This window comes from Ascaphus truei, chromosome 1 (genome assembly GCF_040206685.1).
Source record: "Ascaphus truei isolate aAscTru1 chromosome 1, aAscTru1.hap1, whole genome shotgun sequence".
Lineage (NCBI taxonomy): Eukaryota > Metazoa > Chordata > Amphibia > Anura > Ascaphidae > Ascaphus > Ascaphus truei.
Window position 1 is genome coordinate 492,368,839 of NC_134483.1, and position 24,307 is coordinate 492,393,145.

At 42.0% G+C, this 24,307-nt stretch overlaps 1 protein-coding gene across 1 annotated transcript in view; it reads left to right on the top strand.

The window, feature by feature from the left end:
- Positions 1–24,307, top strand: part of ADGRA3 (adhesion G protein-coupled receptor A3) — a 67,368-nt gene that overhangs the window by 14,199 nt on the left and 28,862 nt on the right. The window contains exons 2-6 of the mRNA XM_075568554.1: positions 733–804; positions 6,084–6,155; positions 20,432–20,503; positions 22,701–22,772; positions 23,670–23,830. Coding sequence (XP_075424669.1) covers positions 733–804; positions 6,084–6,155; positions 20,432–20,503; positions 22,701–22,772; positions 23,670–23,830 — 449 coding nt within the window. The remainder of the gene's footprint in view (positions 1–732; positions 805–6,083; positions 6,156–20,431; positions 20,504–22,700; positions 22,773–23,669; positions 23,831–24,307) is intronic.

Genomic DNA, 24,307 nt, shown 5'->3' on the forward strand with positions numbered 1-24,307 from the left:
TTCTATTTAGGATAAAGCATGAGTGTTTTTTTTTTTTTTCATTTAAGTTTTTTGAAGATATTTCTCGTTTTGGTCAAATGTAAACATGACAAAGGTTATATATCTACATCGTTCAACAAGTAGGCCGTCATTGGAGAATGGTAAAATAAATCAGTATAAGTGAAGTGATCTATAATACTGGTACAGCACAAGCATAGCAAATAAGGGTAATTAATTGGGTCCAACACACACACACACAGGCTCGACGTTTTTGTCCCCAGGGGAACCGAAACGTCAGGTCTGTGTGTGTTTTTTGGACCTAATAACGTACCCTTATTTTTGCTATGCTTGGGAAAATAATATATATATATATGAGAAAGGACCTTGTGGTCTGAAATGTACGTTGCTTTGGAGCATGTTGAATGCCTGATGATTTACTTATATTAAATTACCATTTTTCTACTGGGTGTGCTGCGGACCTTTTTGTTTTTGTGTATCTACTGTACTGGCTGGTGTTCCCTGTCTATCTGCGAGCACCTCGACTTCTGTTAAGTATATTTTCTATTTTTGGTCTATAGTCTTATGCTTGTGTGCATCCAGCATCTCTTTATTTGTATATATCTATCTATATCTATCTCAAGAAAGATTTGCGTGGTGAGGCTTTTGCAAGCATTTTTGAGACGCGTTATGATACTTTTCTTACCTCCGTATGTGCTTCATTAATTTATATTTTTGTCTCTTTGTTTTTACCAGAATTCTCAACAATAATAAGATCACTGAACTGAAGAACGGTTCCTTTGAGGGTCTAAGTCTTCTTGAAAGACTGTAAGTACTTCTGTTCCTTCTTTTGAGTTTCTCCAATTACAAGACCTATTTTCTGTGACCAATTTTTATTTAATCAAAACACTTGAGGCAGTAAGGGCAGGAAAATGGACTTAAAACAAAAATGTTATTAAGATATTAGGGTACAGAAGGCAAAAGGGTTTAGGGGAAGCTGTTAATCATTACAATATATTGACAGTTGTTTTTGTAACACAGCGTTTTACCTAACATATTCGTAATCATAGTTTTAAACAAGGATTGTATAGGTCAACCATCTGGGGAGGGAGGGAACATCAATGGGGGATACAACACAACAACTAACGGGGTGGTGGGGAACAGGTTTATAGGGAGTATAATGCTTTAAAAACACTCCACAAAAAAACCACTGTGAAGGGATCAACTAGTAAATTTGAGTTTGAGGACTCTCTCTTTTTTTGGGAGTATATACTTTTGTTAAGAAGTATTATACACCAGTTTTTGTCTACTTCTGTAGTTTTTTATTGTAAAATGTATTTTTCAGAAAGAAGGTATTACCGCTCCTAATAGCACATAATACTAGTCATTATGTGCATAAACTCGGTGGCACATAGCAAATCTGGGCATTTTTGATTATTGCTGCTATATGAATGAGTGTTGTTGACCCTTTCCTACACTGCGATTCCCTAAAGCTTTGCCACAATATGTACTTTAAGGCCTCGGCCAGGTAGGGAACGGGCGCGCTGGCGCTCGTGCGCTGCGCCCTGCTCGGCCAGGCGATTTGTGGCCGGCTAGGTGCGCGCGCACGTCACGGCCACGACGTCACGGCGCTGGTTCGCCCTCATTACTTGCGAGCAACAAATTCAAATTTGCTTGCTCAGCAATCAGCTCACGCTGACCACACACATTGTCGCAATGTGTCTCATCGTGGCGAGCGTGAGCACGCCTGCCTGCTCAGCGCCACCCTGGACGAGGCCTTAGGCCTGGGACATAGTAATTGGAAGCTCGCTGAGCCGCGTTCCTGCTCTGCCTCGCCTGCTGAAAATGGGGCTTTTTTCTGTCCTTGCAGGCGAGGCAGTGAGCGCGCTCTGGGGGCGGGGCGGAGGCGGGGCTAGTCCTCCGCTCCCATTGGATGGGAGCGGTCACGTGACCGCTCCTCCGCTTCCCCGAGCGGCAAATTTCAAACTTCCCTTTCTGTTCCAAGTTTCTCAGCCTCTGTACGCATCAGCGCGCATGCGGAGGGGGAAACTATAGCCACGCTGATGACCGATGCAGGGGCTTTGTGCATCTGCTCAGCGCGGCTCAGCCCGCCTCAGCGAGCTTAAACTTACTATGTCCCAGGCCTTAGAGTTGCAACTGCTATTCTGTGCTCTGATTCAACAGAATCATTCATGAAAAGTCTGCAGCATTCTTAGGTTTCCTCCCCTCCCCCCCCCCCCCAATCTAATCATTATAACAAAAGGTGAGGTAAATGGGAAATACTACTGGATCCCTGTTTCTAATTGGTATTATGACCATTGTTACAATCCAACAGTGAATCTTGAAAGAGTTTGTGGTTTGAAATATGTTTTGGGTGCACTACAGCAGGGGAGCGCAAACTTTTGGAGCTGCGCCCCCCCCCCCTCCCTGTTGCCTGCTCTCCCAGGTGCTCGCGCCACCCTTACTTTTTTACCGGATGTCACATGACCCCGTTACCATGGCACCAGGCGTCAAATGGCGCCACAGGGTGACGTCAGGTCACATGGTGACTCGGCACAACAATGCTTCTGAATCCCGGTAAGTAGGTTACAGAGGCCTTGCGCGATCCCCCGGCATTTAATTTAAATGCCTTGGGGAGGAGCGCGGGGCCTCTGCAACCGCCCCCCCCATTCAAAAAAATCCCACGCACCCCTGCACTACAGGAAATTCACTCTGCGAAGGCAACTCGAAGAACACTCACAATAGATTTACAAGACTTCCCCCCCCACCCCTCTTTTTTTTTTTCTAAAGCCCTTTAAGCAAATTGGAGGCAGTGGTGCTCTTGACCTATGATTTATTTGCATTTTTTAAATTAATGCCTTAGTCCACACAGTTACAAATCAATTAGCTTTGTAAGGCACTGGCTGTAAAATACCGTAACCCCCCCTAGGATATTGACTTTCTGTCACATTGTTGAGAATTGTCTCACAATTTTACTCATAACTGTTAACTTTTTGTCAGCCTTGGGCTAGGGAAGTCACTCTAAAAGGAGCAGGCCCATCAAATTGATCACAGGAATATGATGACATGGTTAAAAGTAGATGATTGATTATTCCTAATATTAATCTGATTGCTCTGGTGAGGCACCCAGAGGGAGATTTACCCTGTAATTTTACACATTCAATGTTTGGGATACGTCGAGACACAAATTTAAATTTTCCACTATGTTTCTCACCTTACTCCCCCATTCCATTATTCAGTGTTTTTCCCAGGTATGCTGACCTGTGCTTTTAATTTTGGAAGTCCCAGAGACTGACCCAAAAGAGAGATTATTCTCAGCGGAAATCATTTTTTTTTTTTTTTTTTTTTTTTTTTATCAACATTTTCTCTAGCATTATGGTTTTAAAAAAGATATTCTTTGAATGTTTGCAATTTAGCCAGTGACTGGAATACTAAACTCAGATTCATGCTTGAATGGGATAGAGATGCAGAGGAGATACTCTAGGTGATGATGGTGATGATTATTATTGGTATGACATGTAACAAAAATAGAGAAAAAAGAAAATTGAGTTTAACGTTTATATAGATGGCATCTAACACTTCTTTGATTTTATAGACACCAATGTAATGTGCCTCCTGTATGCTGGAAGGGACTTGGACATCTAGGTTCTTGAATTCAGCTCTAAGGGACTTGCCCTCAAATTATGCCCATATGGGACAAAGTCTCCTATTTGCTGGATAAGATTTTTCGTGGTCCTAATTTAAAGGACCCCTGGTTCTCCTTACTCCATAGACCATAACGATTTAGACAAATAGACAACAATAGACAAAAAAAAAAAAGAATACATACATGGTATAAAAATCATTTATATGGGGGGGAAAAGGCACCAATACAGAAAGCACGTACATGATATAATAAATATTCACCTGGCATATGGGGTAACTGTCTCCCGGTTAATATAGCCAAAATTCCACTCCGTCCTCCCTCCGATCCGTTCCTCAGTGCTGATGGCTCATTTTGCCCCTTTGCCAACCACAAGCTCTTTCCAAATCCAAACACTCCAAAAACGTTACAGTCAGCCGGCACAATGCCGAACACAAGCAGCGTTTTGTCCAGTAATTACAAAGACGTGATGTCATACAAATCAGGTACGGGTACAGAAATAAAGAGGGGGGAGGGGCACAGAGTGTTAATATCCCAGAAGCAAGAATATATCATAAAGTTATTCCACTATATTATTCACTGAAGGCCTGAATGGTTTCGAGAAGGCATCCTCCTCCATCCGGTAACGAATTCTAGCTCCAGCCGGTCGTGCCTCGATTTTATTATGGTACGAGTTTCAATAATTAAATTTCTACTTTTGAAAATCAGCTGCTTTGAAGCATATCACAAACAATTTTTTATTTGTGTAACGGCACCTTCAGTTCCTCTGTGCAGCGTTCTCCCACTAGATTTGTCAATTCCTATCTCACAGGCTTGTGAATTCTTAATTTTGGGAGATTTGCTCATTTACATACTTTTTTCATATTGCATGAATTTGAGAAGACCGAGAAATTACTACAAAAAAATACTTACTGCGGAGTTTAGACGTGCTCTGGCATGTTTAATGATCATGGCGAACTCTGCGCTGAAAATAACATCTCGCAGTTTAATGGATACTTCCCATAATGTAGTGAGTGGCATAAACATATTATTTTATTCATGCAGGTGGCAATATTCATGTAATCTGCCTCATGCTACAGAGGCCCATATTCATTAGAATAGGAGTTTGGCCGTGCTAAAGTGTAGAGCCCTTTAGTAAACACGGTCTTAGTTAGGTGGGGCATTGGATAAAGAAGGGGGGGACTGGCTCTACCGCTATCTCTTCTAATCATCGCATACATTCAAAATAAGTATTGGAAATATTGAGCTGGCTAGTTTTACTTGTAAAAATGTTCAATAAATCTGTGACCTTTTATATTGCCAAATTGTGTGTGTTAATAATAATAATAATAATAATAATAATAGCATGGTCTTGTATAGCGCTGCTTGTTTTATATAGCGCTTTACCGAGATGTTGCCATGAACTGTGTATATCTCCTCCATGGGGTGGTGGAGGAGTGCATTGAAGGGGAAGGAGAAGTGGGGCTTATATGACCTTTATGATTTAATGCTTTCCTTTTTGAGTCAGCCAGTTTGCTAGTGGTTCACACCGACTGTGATGTGTCTGGCTTTCCCAAACAATGCACTATTAGTATGCGTAAGAAAGCTGGGGTCGTTAGCACCTTCTGTGCAGAGCTATTTTACAAGTGAGAAGAAGGAAGAGTCTGAATAACACCTTGTTTTAATTGTGTTATGTTATGGGGACAAGTTCTGTGTGGGACATAGTAGAGCAGGAACTCTTTCAACTATGTAAACTGCTGCTGAAAGGATTATACATCAGGAAATGTGACCTAATTAAGGTACATTGTAAAAGTTGAGATGTCACACTGATTATCCTGCTACTAGAACATTGAAATTTGAACCGTGCATTGAATGGGAACAGTCTTCAAAACACAAAGTAGAAAAGCCAGACGCTATTACAAATATGCAGCATTCTGTTAGCATTGTATTAAAACTGATAAAGCATTATTTTATTAAAGTAGCAACCCGCTACCCCCAGAAACCTATATGTGCTTAACTCCTATAATGTTAGTATCTTATCTGCTCTTAATAAAAAAAAACATTAAAAAACATGATTTCTAGCATCTGAGATTTACCGTTTAGGCTGCACTGGGCTCCATATTGAGCTCCATTTTAACCTCCTTGGCACATAATATTTAAACTGTTTATATGTCCTGAACGGAGCATCAGATTTTAAAAATGGAGTTGGAAAAGGGAGATTTCTTAAAGTATGTAAAAAAAAAATAATACAAAAAAAGTTTAAGAGCACAAATTAAATAATCTTCATGTAATTTTGCATTGATCTATAACATGAATCTGATGGCAAAAAGCGCATAGGCGATACAGCGTGACAAATAAATGGACATTTGTGAATTATCAATAAGGATACTGATGATAGGTTGCCTTTTTGAGGAAAGCATGTTGCAGTTGTTATGTTTTTTTTTTTCTTAAATAAATGAATTCTCTCTTTGTCTTTAATGTACAGGGATCTTCGAAATAATCTAATCGGCACCATTGAGCCAGGTGCATTTCTGGGACTTTCATCGCTTAAAAGATTGTAAGTAGTTGGAATGTTTTATTCAATGTAATTCATTGGAGAAAATAGTCAGCTTGTATGTTTTGTGGGGAATCTATTCATGGATTCATTTGTCATTTTCATAGCTGTGCAAAAATGAAATTTTAGACAAAAAATAATGAGATGACCGTGGATCACAATATAATAAACTAGCATTTTTGGAATAAAAATAAATGCATCATAAATAAATTACCACAAAATTACTAATTTGCATAAATGATCAATTCAATAGAAACTTAACTGTAGAATTAAGGAAGTACTAAATAAGTGATCAATGTAGAAAGGGTGCTAGGTTGCAATACCATTAGAACAGCTAGTCTGCCTGCAGCCCATGTCAAAGTGGCCCATTATAAGTGGCAGGACTACTGAACAACTGAACTTTAAAAGGAAGTTCAAAAGAAGTGGACACCCCAACTGGCCCTGATTCCTGCATTTTAACTACGCTGGAAAGGAGGATATCATCTATACCAGACTGCATCATTACTGCTGTGATGCTGCCTTTACCATTTATATTTGCTGTGACTTCACTTCTTCTCAAATTATGCACTTCTTTTTACCAACCTCAGTATGCCTCTAACTCTATTCATATATCTCCATCTCTCCTTCCTTCACCACTTCTCTGTTCACATGAACTCCTTTCTTACCTGCGTCCTCTGACACCACACAGCTATATCCCCTGCACTAAAAAACACCCCTACAAATCATCCTCACACATCCTCTTTCTATCCATGCTTCTCCTTGCTTCTGGGGATATCTCTCCCAATCCTGGTCCCTGCCTTATTCCTACATGCGCTCATCCTCGCCTGCCAATTGCAACCACTACTCCTTCTGGTGTCAACCCCTCTAACCTCATACCCATCCCCCTCCTCTCTCCCTTTCTCCTGTGCCCTTTGGAATGATTGCTCTCTTTCTAACAAGTTCCTCTCTGTACATGACTCTTTTCTCTCTCACTCTCTGCTCCTATTTGCTATAACTGAGACCTGGCTCACTCAGTCCGACTCTGCTCTGGAAGCTGCCCTCTCTTATGGTGGCCTTTCTTTCTCCCACACTCCGCGCACTGATAGCAGGGGTGGAGGCGTGGGGCTCCTGCTTTCCTCTCTGCCGTTACCGAACCCTTCCTATTCCTCCATCTCTTCCTTTTCCCTCCTTTGAGGCTCACACTGTCCAGATCTTCTCTCCTCTCCCTGTCCATGTGGCGGTCATCTATCGCCCACCTACCTCTACTCATCCCCCTTCTGCATTTCTCTCTCACTTTGAATCCTGGCTCTCTTTCTTTCTCTCCTCAGAATCCCCTGTTCTTCTCCTTGGGGACTTCAATTGCCACATTGATGACCCCTCTCTCCCTTGGGCTTCCCGCTTTCTCGCTCTAACCTCTTCTTTTGGCCTTCAACAGTGGACTGCAGCCAGCACCCACAAGGATGGCCACTACTTAGACCTGGTTTTCACTAAAAAACTTCTCTCTCTCCGATTTCTCCATTTCCCCTTTTCCTCTCTCTGACCATCACCTCATCTCATTCTCTCTATCTCGCTTCTTCCCTTCTCCACCTCCATCTGCCTCCCGGTTCTGCAGAAACCTGCGCTATATTCACTTACCTGACTTTGAGTCCACTTTACGCTCCTCCCTCTCCTCTCTCAGCTCTGCTACAGACCCTGACAACCTGGTCAGGAAGTACAACTCTGCCTTGTCCTTCTCTCTTGATCTACATGCCCCGCTTTCTCTCTGCCGCCCTTGCCCTTTTAACCCTAGACCCTGGCTAAATTCCCACACGCGCATGCTGCGTTCCTCCACTCGTTCTTCTGAACGCCTCTGGAGGAAATCTCATACTCTCGCAGACTTCCTTTACTATAAATTTATGCTATCCTGTTTCAACTCTGCCCTCTCGCAAGCTAAACAAGCCTACTTTTCTTCACTAATCAACATGCACAAGTCTAACCCACGCCGACTGTTCTCTGTCTTTGATACTCTACTCAAACCACCCTCAGCTGCCTCTCCTTCCTCCATCTCCGCTCAGGACTTTGCTGACTATTTTAAGGAAAAGGTGGAAGCCATACGGCAGAACATCCCCTGTGTTTCTTCCTCCCATCCTACACCCCTTCCTAACTCTCCTCCCGCCTTCCTTGACTTTTTTTTCCACTGTCTCAGAGGAGGATGTGTCGCTGTTGATCGCCTCTTCTCCCTCTACCACTTGCTCTCTTGACCCCATTCCCTCCCATCTCCTAAAACCTCTTGGTCCTACTATAATCCCTACGCTCACACACATTTTTAACTCCTCCCTCTGCTCTGGAACCTTTCCATCCTACTTCAAACATGCAACAGTTATACCATTACTCAAACTAACTATCGACCTGTCTCCCCCCTGCCTTTTGCCTCTAAACTCCTTGAACGTCTTGTATTCTCTCGCTTGCTCCATTTTCTCAACACCTATTCTTTCCTAGACCCTCTACAATCTGGCTTCCGCACTGCTCACTCCACGGAAACAGTCCTCACTAAAATAACTGACGACCTCCATGCTGCCAAAGACAGAGGTCATTACACTCTGCTCATATTACTCGACCTCTCTGCAGCATTTGACACCGTGGTCAACCCTCTTCTCCTTCACATTCTCCATGCTGACGACACACAAATGTATTTTTCAACACCCGGCCTTACACCTGCTGTACAAACCAAAGTTTCTGAATGTCTCTCTGCTATATCATACTGGATGGCCCTCCGCCGCCTTAAACTCAACATGGCTAAAACAGAGCTCCTCATACTTCCTCCCAAACCTGGCCCTACAACCTCCTTCCACATTACTGTTGGAACTACGATCATTCACCCAGTAGCCCAAGCACACTGCCTAGGGGTCACACTCGACTCCTCTCTCACATTCGCCCCTCACATTCAAAACATATCTAAAACCTGTCGCTTTTTCCTCCGCAATATAACAAAGATACGCCCTTTCCTCTGTTGCTCGACTGCTAAAACTCTGACTCAGGCCCTCATTCTCTCCTGTCTTGATTACTGTAACCTCCTGCTGTCCGGCCTTCCTGCCTGTCACCTGTCTCCCCTACAAGCTATCCTAAACGCTGCTGCCAGAATCACTCTACTCTTTCCTAGATCTGTCTCAGCATCTCCCCTCATGAAATCCCTCTCCTGGCTTCCGATCAAATCCCGCATCTCACACTCCATTCTTCTCCTCACTTTTAAAGCTTTACACTCTTCTGCCCCATCTTACATCTCAGCCCTAATTTCTCGTTATGCACCATCCAGACTCTTGCGTTCTTCTCAAGGATGTCTTCTTTCTACCCCCTTTGTATCTAAAGCCCTCTCCCACCTTAAACCTTTTTCACTGACTGCCCCACACCTCTGGAATGCCCTTCCCGTCAGTACTCGACTAGCACCCTCTCTATCCACCTTTAAGACCCACCTTAAGACACACTTGCTTAAAGAAGCATATGAGTAGCACTGTGGATATTCTGAACACATGATACATAAAGCTTGGCCCCCTGCAGACGCACTTACCAGAACTCCCTCCTACTGTCTCTGTACGTTCTCCCTACCTACCAATTAGACTGTAAGCTCCTCGGGGCAGGGACTCCTCTTCCTTAATGTTACTTTTATGTCTAAAGCACTTATTCCCATGACCTGTTATTTATATTATCTGTTATTTATTTGATTACCACATGTATTACTACTGTGAAGCACTATGTACATTAATGGCGCTATATAAATAAAGACATATTAAAAATTGTGTTAATTGGGTGATCAAACATGAGATACCGGAGCTTTTCATCACACAAACGCTGGAGTGCAGGGACTATTTTTGGGGTAGAGGTTGCTGTATATAGGAATCCTGTAACATGATACATTTTTCATTATGGTAATGTATGCAACACGGGGGGGGGGGGGCACCTCCAGCCCCTCCCACACCCTTTGTTGCAGCCCCCATGCAAAAACATATCATGTGACTTGCTGTTTGGAGTGAGAATATTTGCTAGTTAACTCAAATGTCCAGTGGGCAGATTGTGCCATTTTTGTACAATTCACATTTTTACTTCTAGATCATTGGCAGAGGAGAGACGAGTATTTTTTGTTAATGTTAAATTGACTAATTCAGGGTTGGGCAACTCCAGTCCTCAAGGGCTATCAACAGGTCAGATTTTCAGGATATCCCTGCTTTAGGCTAAGCCAGTGATTGAGCCACCTGTGCTGAAGCAGGGATATCCTGAAAACCTGATTTGTTGGTGGCCAATGAGGACTGAAGTTGCCCACGCCTGATCTAGTTGGTTCTCATCTTACCAAAAATCAAGAAAATGACAATGGAGCATGATTAGTCATGCTTATCGTATTAGCATTGTGCCTGTATAACCTTCTCTTCTTGTTGATAAAACGGTTAAGGTTCACATGAATTAGTTTGTTGTTTGTGATAGAACTAATTGCTGATCATGTTCACAGCATGAACTATGTTCTTGTGTAGATTACATAATACATTTATAACATGATAATGAAAGGTTCTCTACTTTAACTTAACTGTTTCACCATTATGGGATACAGGAGTAGAGTATTAAATAAGGTACTGCAAACATTAGCTTTCTTTGTTGTTTTTTTTTTCTCTACAGAATACCATTGTCAGATTGTTATCTTAATGGTATTTTACCAGGATGGATGCATGGCATTTACGTTGCCTTGTCTGAGAGCTGATAATGGAACCTTTATTTGCAGCTTTATATTATACAGTACTTGTTTTTATGTTCAGGCATTATTGTGGCTCAGCATTGTATTCCTTTAAAACCCTGATTTTCTGAGGCTTAGAACTTTTGAGTCAGAAATAGGATATCTGTTTCCCAGGCAGTGCACCAAAGACTTGAACTAAAGCAGTAGCTTTAAACCACCATATCCTGAGAAGGAGGCATTACATTAATATACTGTATATGTGCTCTAGTTGGTTAATTGCTGGACAAGCCCCTCTTAACCCCTTTACTGCTTTTGAGGACTCCTCTGTCTGCGGATGGGTTTTAGGCTATATTTACCAAGCAGTGCTATATCTTAAGAAACCTAAAACCTAGGCAAGTAAATGCACCATACGTTCGTTGACTTTGCCACTGATTGAGACACCTGTGCTGAAGCAGGGATATGCTACAAACCTGACCTGTTGGTGGCCCTTGATGACTGGAGTTGACCATTCCTGCCAATCAATAACACATTTTAAGTATATCAATAGAAATGAGCAAATGATTAGGTGTTTTCATGACTGAGCTGTGTGTCGATGACTAGAGACCTATACATTGATTATAGATCATTGGTCTCTAATTATTTTGCCAATTTTCCTTTCTTCCCCTTCCTAATACATATCCCACATGTTTTTGTTGTTGTGTTTTAATGAATTCTGTTTTCCCTGACATTAATTAAGTTATAATCCCCGAAGAACAGGGCATTACTGACCAATAATGCCCTGGCTAGAAGAGTTGAAGACTTTAACCCAGCCAGGGCATTATTGGCCAGTAATGTCCTCTTCTGAGGGGATTATTACTATTATAGGCTAAATGTAGACTTATTTCCTAAATAATAGACACTTTTGTATAGATTTTTTTATTAAAATAAAATGGTAAATACATGAAACCACCTCTACTGTATATACGCTTACACTGCAGGTATCTATATCCACACACTGCCGCCCCCTCTGTGTGTACACACACCAGCTCAACACACACAAACTGCTGACACACACACACCACACACAACACAGCACCTCTACACACACACACACACACACACACACACACACACACACACACACACCCTGGAGCTCTAGACACACAACACAGCACCTCCTCTACACTCACAACACAGCACCTCTACACACAAACACACACACACACACAGCAGCTCTACACACACACACAGCAGCTCTACACACACAAACTCTGCTGCTACACACGCATGCTACACCCATAAACACTGCTGCTGACACTGACACACACACACACAAGCTCTATACACACACACACAGTAGTTCTATACACACACACACACACACATCAGCTCTACACATACACAAACTGCTGCTACACATACAACAGCACAACACACACACACACTGCAGCCACAATAAAAAATGCAGCCACTTACTAAACTTTGCACTCTCCTCCCCCCACCTCTACACACAACACAGCACCTCTACACACACCCCACACTGCACCTCTATACACAACACAGCACCTGTACACACAACACTCCACCTCTATACACAGCACCTCTACACACAACACAGCACCTCTACACACACACACACACACACACACACACACACACACACACACACACACACACACACACACACACACATATACTGCTGCTACACACACATGCTACACCCATAAACACTGCTGCTGACACTGACACACACACACACACTGGAGCTCTATACATACACACACAGCACCTCTACACAGATATACAACACAACAGCACAGCACACACACATTGCTACTGAAAATCTCAGTCAGCTCGAGAGAGAGAGGGGGAGGAGTCAACCCGTGGCTAATACTTCCTAACCAATCCCCTGCCCTGTCTCAGAGCTGTTACTTCATTCTAACCAATCCCCTGTCCTGTCTCAGCTGTTCTGAAAGCTGATTGGCTTGAAATAAACACATTGAAAACTGCACTTTGCAAGCTGCTAAAATTCAGGGCATTACTGATTGAATAATGCCCGGAATTTTAACCAATCAGAGAGCAGGGTTTTCAATAATGCCCGGAATTTTACTGCTTTAGCCTATAATGACCGTTAATGCATCGTGCGCTTTACTCTTCGGTCACCTTACACCTAGTGTCACATTTGTGAAGTACAACACACAAGATTTCTCTATAAAAATGATAAGTGCAGCATGACAGGAATTCTGTTGTGATTGAAATACAGCCAAGTACTTCACTTGAGTGATTATTTTACCTGCACAGCTTGTGTTGCTTTATTTCACTTCTCACTCCACATACAGGAATCAAAGTTGCAGGTACAGTCATTTTGCCAGCATTTTCTAACTGTTGTGAATTTGCAGTAATTTGACACATATTATTTGACCCCAATAACGAACATGCCCTATAATCATCAATGATTGACGAACTGCTCAAAAGAGACACTTTTTCCCTTTTTGCTGGAAAATATGAGACCTGCTGGAATTTGCATTTTCTCACTTCTTCAAAGTCTTCTTTGTTTCAGTTGTTACGGAGCTCATATAATTATATCAGCTTTGGGAAATGAGTAATAACCCTTCAGGTATAGACACACAAACACACACACACACCATTAAATATATATATAATTAAAAATAGTAGTTGAGGAGGGGGTTGACCGATATAGGACTATATATCAAGGTGCTACAAAGGTGTGAGAGCTCCAATAGGAGTGAAACGTGCGTCGGGCCGATTGCGAGTACCTTCAGACGTTACAGGAGGGGCGCTTAATACTGGGAAACAAGGCAGTGTTTGTAGCTAGCGTGCACCTTATATCTATATGCTCTGACTATTAAAACTATATAGGAGTTCCTAATGATACTCTCTAGGGTAAGAGGAGACATTTACTCATTGCCTATCCATTGCTTTAAAAATCTACTTGTTCTTATAGATTGAGACTTACTTTGAGCATTGCTACATTTGAGAGCTAACTAATCACTTGCGTATATATTGGACCAGGGGAGTGCAAACTTTTGCTGCTGCGCCCCCTGTCTTGTCTGCCTTTCTGCTCGCGCTCCCCCCCCCCCACCCTGGAGCGACGTCAAAAGACGCACCGGGGTCATGTGATGTGACGCCACATCACATGACCCACGGCGTCATTTGACGCGTGTGATGTCACGTCACATGACTTCCCCGGTGGCATTTGACGCCGTGTTGCGATGGCGATGCGTCACAGAGCATCTGAATCATGGTAAGTAGAGAGTTGCAAAGCCTCATGCGATCCCTCAGCATTTAATTGAAATGCCTTGGGGAACAGCGCTGGGCCCCTGCAACCACCACGGCCACTGGGGGGGGGGGTGCCCCCCTGTTTGCGCACCCCTGCATTAGACCATGTTTGTACTACTGAGGCAGTATCTGTAGACACTTGTGCTTAACTATTACACAAGGTTTCGAAGGATCTATCTATTGCAAGCGTGTATTAAGATAATAGCTTTGTAACAGGGACTTATCCCTGTTTAAATAAAGCAGCCTCAGAGCTCTGAGAATGCAGCAGAGAGAGTTAATTGCAGCCACTCAATTAACTAGTCTCCACCTGGAGAGAGATTCCTTAGCTCACATTTGGGCTGACATAAGGAGAAGGAGGACAGACAAGAGTTTTTCATAAGCATACAACTATGCTGACAGAGGAAAGACCAGACTGTTTATTCCTGGGAGCGATTGGACTGCAAAAGCCTACAGCTCCAACAGATAAGAGACTTTCTTATTGGACTATTGTGTTCGTTTGTGTGTATATCTATGTTTGGGGTGGTAACCAGTTTAGCTAGCCACTGCGTTAGAAAGGGCTGGAGTAAAGTATTCTCCAGAGTGGAATAGGCCTTTATTCTCCAGAGTGGAATAGGCCTTTCTTTTTTTTCTTTTTGTGTATTTTGCCTTGTTTAAGAAACAGGCATAATAAACCGGGATTTAATTTCACCCTAATCGGTCTGCATTAAATATACATCTGCACACATCTCTTACAAGCTCATTAAATATTAAAGCACTAATGAGCTAATTAGCTGTACCAGGCGTAGCATACCCCAATCTAGGAGATCTGAAAGATTATTAATTAAACATTACTCTTTGTTTTCACCCCTCTCTGTAATGCCTTACGGTCTCTTGTCCCCTCTTCTCCACCTGCATCATGCCCTGCTCCTCTCTGCTCTCTCCTCCCCTTTCTTTGCACTCCCTGATTTATTGTTTCTGCTCTTCCCTTTGCACACTACACTCCCTCCTCTCCTACTAATCTCATCTGTATCCTCCTCTCCTTGCTGTCTCTCTGTTTCTTTCTCCTACTCACCTTGCTATCTCTCCTCCCCTCTCTTTGCACTACCTCCTTCTCCATGTGCACACTGCTCTCCATTTCATTCACAGACATGAAGGGATGTGCAGTCTCATTAGCTGTCCCTGAGTGAGTGACAGGCCGCTCACCCTATTACAAAGGATTGTGCAGACATCCTTAGAAGCTGTCCATGGCTGTGTGATAGGCCGCTCAGTATATCACAGAGGAGGACGGATGTGCAGTCTCATTGGCTGTTTTGGATGAGTGTCAGTTGGATCAGCCTATCACAGAGGGGGAAGGATATACAGCCACACTGGCTCTCTGAGTGTTTGTCCGGCAGTTCAGCCTATCACAGAGGGATATGCCGACATCCTTAGAGAATTATATAGATAGATAGCCAGCTCTTTAAACCACTCTCTTACTTTGCACTACAATCTCAGCACTATACTGGGATTTGCGTCCAATGAATATAAGGTACACTGGTGTTCTCTGGTGAATAGTTTTATTCACTCGCTGCCTCTCTTATATATTATTAGGATTTACCCCCATCTTATATTGCTACCAGCCTCCATAAGTACGTCTAAGGACATTTATTCCTGTACATCAGTATACGCCCTAATTGGACACTAATATTTACCATCCCGGTATATACTAATCTCTCCTTCCTCCCCCTTCACCCCTTCAGATTTTAATACACTTTATGTATAATTTATTTTATATTATTTGAATAAATGTTATGTTTCAAAGTAACTTTTCAACTCTGAACTAACAATGAGGTCAAACGTTTAAAGTGTCCTGAACTACTCATCCATTTAAGTGTGCACACACTTATTAAGTGGTGTCTTTGGGGATTCTTTCCCCAGTCTTGCAGTTTTACCATTATATATGTGTGTGTGTGTGTGTGTGTGTGTGTGTGTGTGTGTGTGTGTGTGTGTGTGTGTGTGTGTGTGTGTGTGTGTGTGTGTGTGTGTGTGTGTGTGTGTGTGTGTGTGTGTGTGTGTGTGTGTGTGTATATATATATATATATATATATGTGTATATATATATATATATATATATATGTATGTATGTATGTGTGTGTATATATATATATATATATATATATATATATATATATATATATATATATATACACATATCTACATATCTACAGTGGCCGAATTGTTTCTCCCAGACAAGAATTCTTGTAAGGGAATTACAAAATGAAATATCTCAGGAACCAAGAACGTGAGACAAGGCAGATTATGTCAGGATTTATATATATATATATATATATATATATATATATATATATATATATATATATATATATATATATATATATATGTGTATATATATATATATATATATATATACACACACCATAATACTGAGTTAAGCTATGGTGAGTAAAAAAAGTGACAAAAACCCTCCACAGGAAAGCAAATATGCAAATACAACTGTATGCTCATCTGCATGTCTTAGGCAGGTCTGCAACCCCGCCTTTCCCCATTATCACCCAGCATACAGCACTTACACTGCAGCAAGGGATTCTGGGAAATGGCATGCAAATGAGCACACAGTGTCACTTTTTGCCTCAAAAACCATTTTTAACATGGTTCCCTATAGGCTTAAGCTTGCTGCATGGTCACAGCTTACACCTGCCTAAGACATGCAGATGAGCATACAGTTGTATTTGCATATTTGCATATTTGCTTTCCTGTGGAGGGTTTTTGTCACTTTTTTTTACTCACCATAACTTAACTCAGTATTATGGTATAGCCCATCCCATAGCCTCTTTGCATACCCAGTTAAAATCAACCCCACACTGATGAGACCCATTAATGTCGAAACAGCTGTCTGTGGGTGGTTTTCTGGGTATGCACCTTAACCCTGGCTGTGCTCAAAGCTGTGACCATGCAGCAAGCTTAAGCCTATAGGGAACCATGTTTAAAATGGTTTTTGAGGCAAAAAGTGGCACTGTGTGCTCATTTGCATGTCATTTCCCAGAATCCCTTGCTGCAGTGGAAGTGCTGTATGCTGGGTGATAATGGGGAAAGGCGGGGTTGCAGACCTGCCTAAGATATGCAGATGAGCATACAGTTGTATTTGTGTGTGTGTGTGTGTGTGTGTATATATATATATATACACACACATTTTTGTATATTTCATTTTGTAATTCCCTTACAAGAATTCTTATCTGGGAGAAACAATCCATCCCTGCAGTTAGCCTCCCTGGCAGCCAATAAGAAGCCGCCACATTATCGTGCGATGACGTTGCGACTTACGGATGGGTGACTGCACTGCCATTTTGGTTTACTTTTTTGTTAACTTTGAGATCAAGCACATTTATTTATCTTCTGTCGACTCTTTTATTGTTGCACAATTTATGTATTTTATATTTAAACATGGCTTTGAATATATTGCAAATCTTATGCCAACTAAGTATGTTATGGATAATGTATGTCCTCTCAGAAGTCCTATACACGTGGGCCATCCCTGGCTGATGGAACGGACTGCGCAATAACAGTTTCATAGCGTTATATGGGACTGGAATTGCTGGGTGTTAGAAAAGCTATTAACCGCTTGTCAATCTACCCTCGTTAAAACTGCACTAAAAACAGCATCAGATGTATCACACAAAAGAATCCCATTAACGTCAAAATTAATTTTGGTCCTTTAGCTCAGGCTTTTTTTTTTTTTTTGGTTAAGGAACCCTATAATTATATTGTTATATTCTGCGGAACCTCAACCCTCTATAATAGTGCGTCTGAAATCAAATGCATTGGAAGAAACCACAACCCTCTCTAAAAGCGCGTCTGAAATCAAATGCATTGGAAGGAACCACAACCTTATCTAAAAGCGCGTCTGAAATCAGATCCAGTGTAAATTCTTCAGTATTTGGTACAATTTTCAAAATATCTGAAAATTACAGGGATCCCTCTGGAACCCAAGGGTTCATGGGAACCCCTTTTGCTTTAGCTTATACAAGTGTTCTTTTTTTCACCATATTTGCAGCAGGAAAGCTCAAGAACCCCAAAATGTAAAAGTTGCACAAATACAAAATCTATTAATTCTAGTGAGATGTTTAGTTTCTCATACAAAGTAATTATTTTGAAGAGAAAAGAGACATGATTCTTAGGTAGAGATTGTATTGGAAAAGTACATTTTTACAGCATTTATAACAAATTGGCTTGAAAAAACACATGTTGCTTGAAGGTAAATACAGTGTGTGTGGCATGTTTATTCTACTACTGTACTTGGCAAGAAGTACATTTGAAGGTCAGCATGATCTCTTTGGAACTTGTGTCCTCTGACTAAATACTGACATTGAGAATCTTATTGTATGATAACATCAGCTCTGTGCATATACCTTAACTCAGTGGTTCCCAAACTTTTTCGGTTCAAGGCTCCCCAAGGCGATCAGGATTTTTCCGCGGCGCAAAAAGTAAAAACAAAGTTGTACATACATACGTAACAGATGCAGTGCACAGTTGGTGTCTCTCTCAGACACACTTTGTCTCTCTCACACACACTGTCTCTCTCTCACTCATTCAGACACACTCTTTCACTCTCACTCAGACTCTCTCTCTCTCAGACCTCACACACTCTCTCAGACCTCACACACTCTCTCAGACCTCACACACTCTCTCAGACCTCACACACTCTCTCAGACCTCACACACTCTCTCAGACCTCACATCTCTCAGACCTCACACACACTCTCAGACCTCACACACACACTCTCAGACCTCACACACACACTCTCAGACCTCACACACACACACACAGATATATACACACACACACACACAGATATATACACACACACAAAGATATATACACACACACACAGATATATACACACACACAGATATACACACACACACACACACAGATATATATATGTGCCGGTGATGCGTGGGGCCGATGCTGCGGGGGGGGGGGGGGGTGGATGGCTGAACGGCCCAGTCCCTGCACGGGGGAGGTCAGTGCTGCGGGGGCCTGTGCCACGTGGGGGGAGGGCCGGTGTGCTGCGGGGGGAGAGGGGGGGGTGTGAGGCTGCAGTGCTGCTGGGAGACATCTGTCTCCCGGTGCTGCTCCTCCAGCGTTCGCGCCGGGCCTCCCTCTCGCTTACTTCCGGCGCTGCCAGGGAGACCCGGCGCCGGTTCAGAGGTTTTTTTTTTTTTAATTAACTAGCAGCCCTTGTTTCCCGCTGCTGGCGGCCCTGATCGCGGCTCCCCTCTAGCCACTGGTGCGCCGCGGCGCACACTTTGGGAAACACTGCCTTAACTCTTAAGAGTGTTCTGCACATGCATTTAAATATCAATTCAAAATAGTAGATACAGAGTTAAGAATTGGTTCTGCTCATTTTTCTTTCTTAAATTCATGCAAAGGCAAAAGTTTGTCCAATCTTTGTTAGAAGTTTTGATAGTTGGGGAATAATAAATGTGTAAAAAAAAAAAAAAAGTTATTTTGCATTTTTCCATTTGCAGATGTAACATATCCGGCATATGTCACTACATTTTGTTGACTTTTAAGCCAAATAATTTGACTAAATTAGGGAGAACTTTCTTCTTTTTTTTAAATTTATATATATATGAAGACAGCGCGGCTCCCATAGTATAATACTGTATAAAAATAATTTATTAATAATGCTGCTAGATTACGGACACTCACAATATATAAAAAGGTATTAAGCAATGAATAAAGGTGTCGTGGCATATCACCCATTACTCCATGTCGTACGCCAATCCTCCAATCCTCGTGTAGCTGAACTGATAGTCTCCGTCGCGGACGCCAGTAACGTGCGCCCGCACTAGGTCTCTTCCTGGTTTCAAAGTCTTGCGATAGTTGATGCCGGGAGATTTCATAAGATCCGGACACAGTTCAATATGCACTATATGCGCAGGTGGCTTCATTATCTTACCAGGTCACTAGAACATGTATTTGCCAGGCTGAATATACAGTATTGTAAAACATAATAATTGATTAAAATTCAATTCAGCACTTGTCTATATCGACAGTTGTATTTTTGACATTTTTCCATAGGCCCGGGCAGTGGGGGCAAATTTTTATTTTTCTGGAGCACGGAGAACTGCTCAAAAGAAAAGAAAACCACAACATCTGCTCATTCAGCAAAAAAAGGCCTTTCACGAAATTGGTCTTTCAATTCCAGTTATTGTGTACTTCCATTCTTGAGATTTTCATATTTACTGTATTGCATGCTTGTCAGTGTGTGCCTATGAACCGTCTCTTCTTTTTTCATTCATTACATATTGTAATAATTGTTTACCACAATTTTCTTTTTCAGAGACCTAGCCAACAATCGGGTCGGATGCCTCAACGCAGACATTTTCAAAGGACTCTCTAATCTGGTCAGGCTGTAAGTAAAATGTCATTTTCAATGTGCTACTTCCCAATGTACTAGTCAGGACGTAGAGAAGGAGTATGCACCCATACACAGCAGGTTCTTCCTGTGGTAGTGACCTGTGAATTGGAGCCTGAGGAGACCATGCTGTTATCTCAAACATAGCATTGAAACATAAAACCACATATCCACCTTTACTTATTGGGTACATAGAGATAAGCTTTTGAGAGCAATGCTATTTCCTGGGTCAAATACTACTTAGGCTGCGTCCATACTGCAGGACGCTCACGCCGAAAACAAACACTAGGGTGACAATGTATTTGTGTATAATGTGGGCGTGCACATGCCCGACGGGGAGACCGGCAGTTAGCGCTACAAACAAGTTTGTATATCCCGCGACCGCCGGGTCACGTGAGCGCCCCCCGACACGCCTCCCTGTCGACTCTGCCTGCAGGACAGGAAATCTCTCCCGCTGCAGGTGAACGTGCACTGCGCTGAGGCGCGCGGAAGTGGGTGATTCCACTAAAGCCAAGGCCAAGGAACACTTCATAGCTCTCAAGATCTTAATCTTAAATATATATTCTATTGCTCAATATATAAAGGTATTGCCTAGTGTCCTCCCTACTTACCACTTAGATTGTAAGCTCTTTGGAACAGGGGTACCATTCCCCAATGTCTATTTTTATGTCTCCTATTATTATGTCACTTTTTTTTTACTGCTGTAAAGCACTGTGCACATGGAAGGCACTAAACAAAGATATACAGTATATTGCCTCTGGACTTGTACGGTTAACACAATCTAAGTCATACGACAAAAGGGCTTTCAGCTATTATATGTATTGTTCAGTGGGACTACACTTTATAATGTTAAACTTCTATTTTTCAGTAAATTATATAGTTGTTAGAGGGGGAAAATGTCAGATCAGATACAACTTGGCAGCTTTGTGGAGCTGCTGCCGTTCCCCCCCTCTCCCCCCCTCCAGGCATTATTAAATTGCAATGGGTGATATATTTTTTTATGCATCTGATCCTGAAAATAGATTTGAAAAAATGATCTTAAAGAGTTGAACAGATTTTACCAAATGTGGCAAAATCGTACAGCATAATTAAAAAGTATGTGGTTTTTTTTTTATAAATGCATCTCCGTGCCCTCAACAATTCTTAAGATATTTTAGGTTAGCTCGGTTTCTGCCCATGCATATACTTCTGTTCAATTGGGTGTTTTATTTATTTTTTGTATGAAGTGCAATGAAGCCTGGTAAAGTCTGCGGGTCTGACCTATTCTCCTCTTCCTTAGGCCGAGTCCATGGTCCCTGCTGGCGTGCTGAGGCGCGCTGAGGCGCAGGGAAAGTGGGTGCTTTCCCTGGCCCTGCGGTTGCTTACCGCACGCGCTGTCAGCAGCCGTCAGGGGGCGGGCCAGTGACGTCACGGAGCTGGTTCGCCCTCATTGGGCGAACCGCTCACGTGACTGGCCTGTCGCGCCGGCAAGCGGGGGAATTTAAAATTCCCCTAAGACCTGCGCTTCCGCAAGCGCGCGGAAGCGCAGGTGAGCACCTACTAAAGCCGCTCTAATTGCGACTGTAGGGGCTCAGTGCTGAGCGGGAGCACGCGTCAGCACGCTTCCGCAAGCAAGCGCCAAACATGTCCGGGGCCTTACTGTCCACCTCGGAATTGCTTTACTGCTCCCAGTGAACAAAAGTCTATATCGCCATGTAGTCCACTCTCCTTTCGAAATTACAATAAACATACTTGTTTGTTTTGTTTTTGTTCTTGTATTGCGCTGCAATTTTACGTAGCTACTTGACTTCAATTTTTATTATTATTACACACCAATTTCGTTGTTTCGTGCAATTTATTATAGAGGGAAAGTAACCTCTCTGAGTCGGACAGATTCATGTGATTGAGTTATACAGTCGCTCTAAGTTATGATTCTCAGGAGTCCGTTAACTATGATTCAGTGACTCTTCCCTTACAGCCATCCAGCAACTCTGCTTCATTCCAATGCTCATTCTGTTTTAAATGATGTCACTAACTATCCTTACAATGAAGATGAAGATGGCAAGGTTATGTTACTGACCCAACCTCTAAGTTTTCAGTGAGTCACTAAAGTTGAATGTGCTGCGGCAAATCATGATGCTGTATAACGACAGGACATTTTTTCTTTTTACTAAATATAGTATATGAAATAATTCTAACATTTCATTATTTTTAGAAACCTTTCTGGGAATTTGTTTTCTTCACTGGCACAAGGAACTTTTGCTAACATGACTGCCTTAAAGTCAATGTAAGTATAATAGATTTATTATCACAAAGTTCTGTCATGTTAATAAATCCTGTGTATTCATTCTGTGCTTTTAGGATCTTTCACATTTAACAAGAAAAGAACGTAGAAGCCAAGTGCCTGTTCATGTTCAAACCCCTCTCTAATAATGAACATGCAGCATCAGAAACAAATTAACTTTTTATTTGCTGGAGGACCACCGGCAGCAGCAGAGGGCCACTAGACCTCTGGCATTTGTGGTCTGGTCCAGGAATGAATACATTTCCTCTTCAAATAAGAATGAGCCCGTGTGGTGTTTTCATTGAAAGGTCTGATTCTGTTGGCCGAAGACTGCCATTGACTTGAATGGGCGTTTTCTGACATTTCGGAACTTGATAGAATTAACCCCTGAGTTTATGGCGTAGTATTGCTTCTTGAGTGGGAATACAGAATAGTGCTTGATCCAAAGTTTTATGTTAAATTTGATACAGGTAATGAGTGGGTGCATGTACCTTTGCTGGGCTAATGAGTACTCTTATGTCCATGAATTACAGCAGCGCTCCAAATCAAGTGAAAAGACAACTTTCATTGTAAACACATATTGCATAATAAATGAAGGCAGTACCCAAGTTTCAATATTTCCCTGATTAGCCAAGTCCGACTTTCCCTGAGGACGAAAACGTTGGAATTTAGGTACTGCACTGCCATAATTTATTATGTCATTTTTTTTTTACAGTAGAAGTTTTTTTTTGTTTTTTTCTCGCCCTACGTGATCTTTTTTTTTTTTAATTTTATTTTTAACGTTCACTCCTTATTTTTTTAGGTCTCCAAATAAATGGGAAAGCATCCTCGGTCACTGGTTAACAACCTAAGTTTGAATGTCTTGCCACTATTTAAGACCACCTTTTTGTTTGTTTACAGAGAGTTTCAGACAGATTATATTCTTTGTGACTGTAACCTTCTGTGGATGTTTCGGTGGATCAAAGAAAAAAATATAACGGTTCGTGAGACTAAATGTGCATTCCCCAAATCACTGCAAGGACAGCCAGTAACAGCAGTGACTCAGGAGCAGCTAACCTGTGGTAAGAAGGATACAGCATAAGATGTATTTATTCTCATTGGTTTAATTAGACAAATTGAGACAAATCACACTGTAGGCTAGTAAAAATAACCACGCTATTAAACTAGTAGAATCAAACAATTGTCACTTATATCTAGTCCCCTGCAATATATTGTAGGGCTCTCCTTTTGTCTACACACCATTGTCACGGTCCTTAAGAGGGTGGTGTCTCAGCCAGGTAACAGCAATCCTCATTTCCCCGTGGGCTTTCCTACATTCAAGTGTTTACCGCAATTGGTTCACTTCCTTCCTTACATGTGATGTCACTATAGGCCTCACATCTGATGGTGTTTGAAACAGAAACCCAACGCATTTTGTGCTCCGTCAGCGGTTGTGTTCCTTTCATACAATCACTAAACAGTTTTACACAAACGGGACAATATCTTTGTGTTCATTTGAAACAAACGGGGATGATAAATCCAGAATTGCTCCCCTTTTT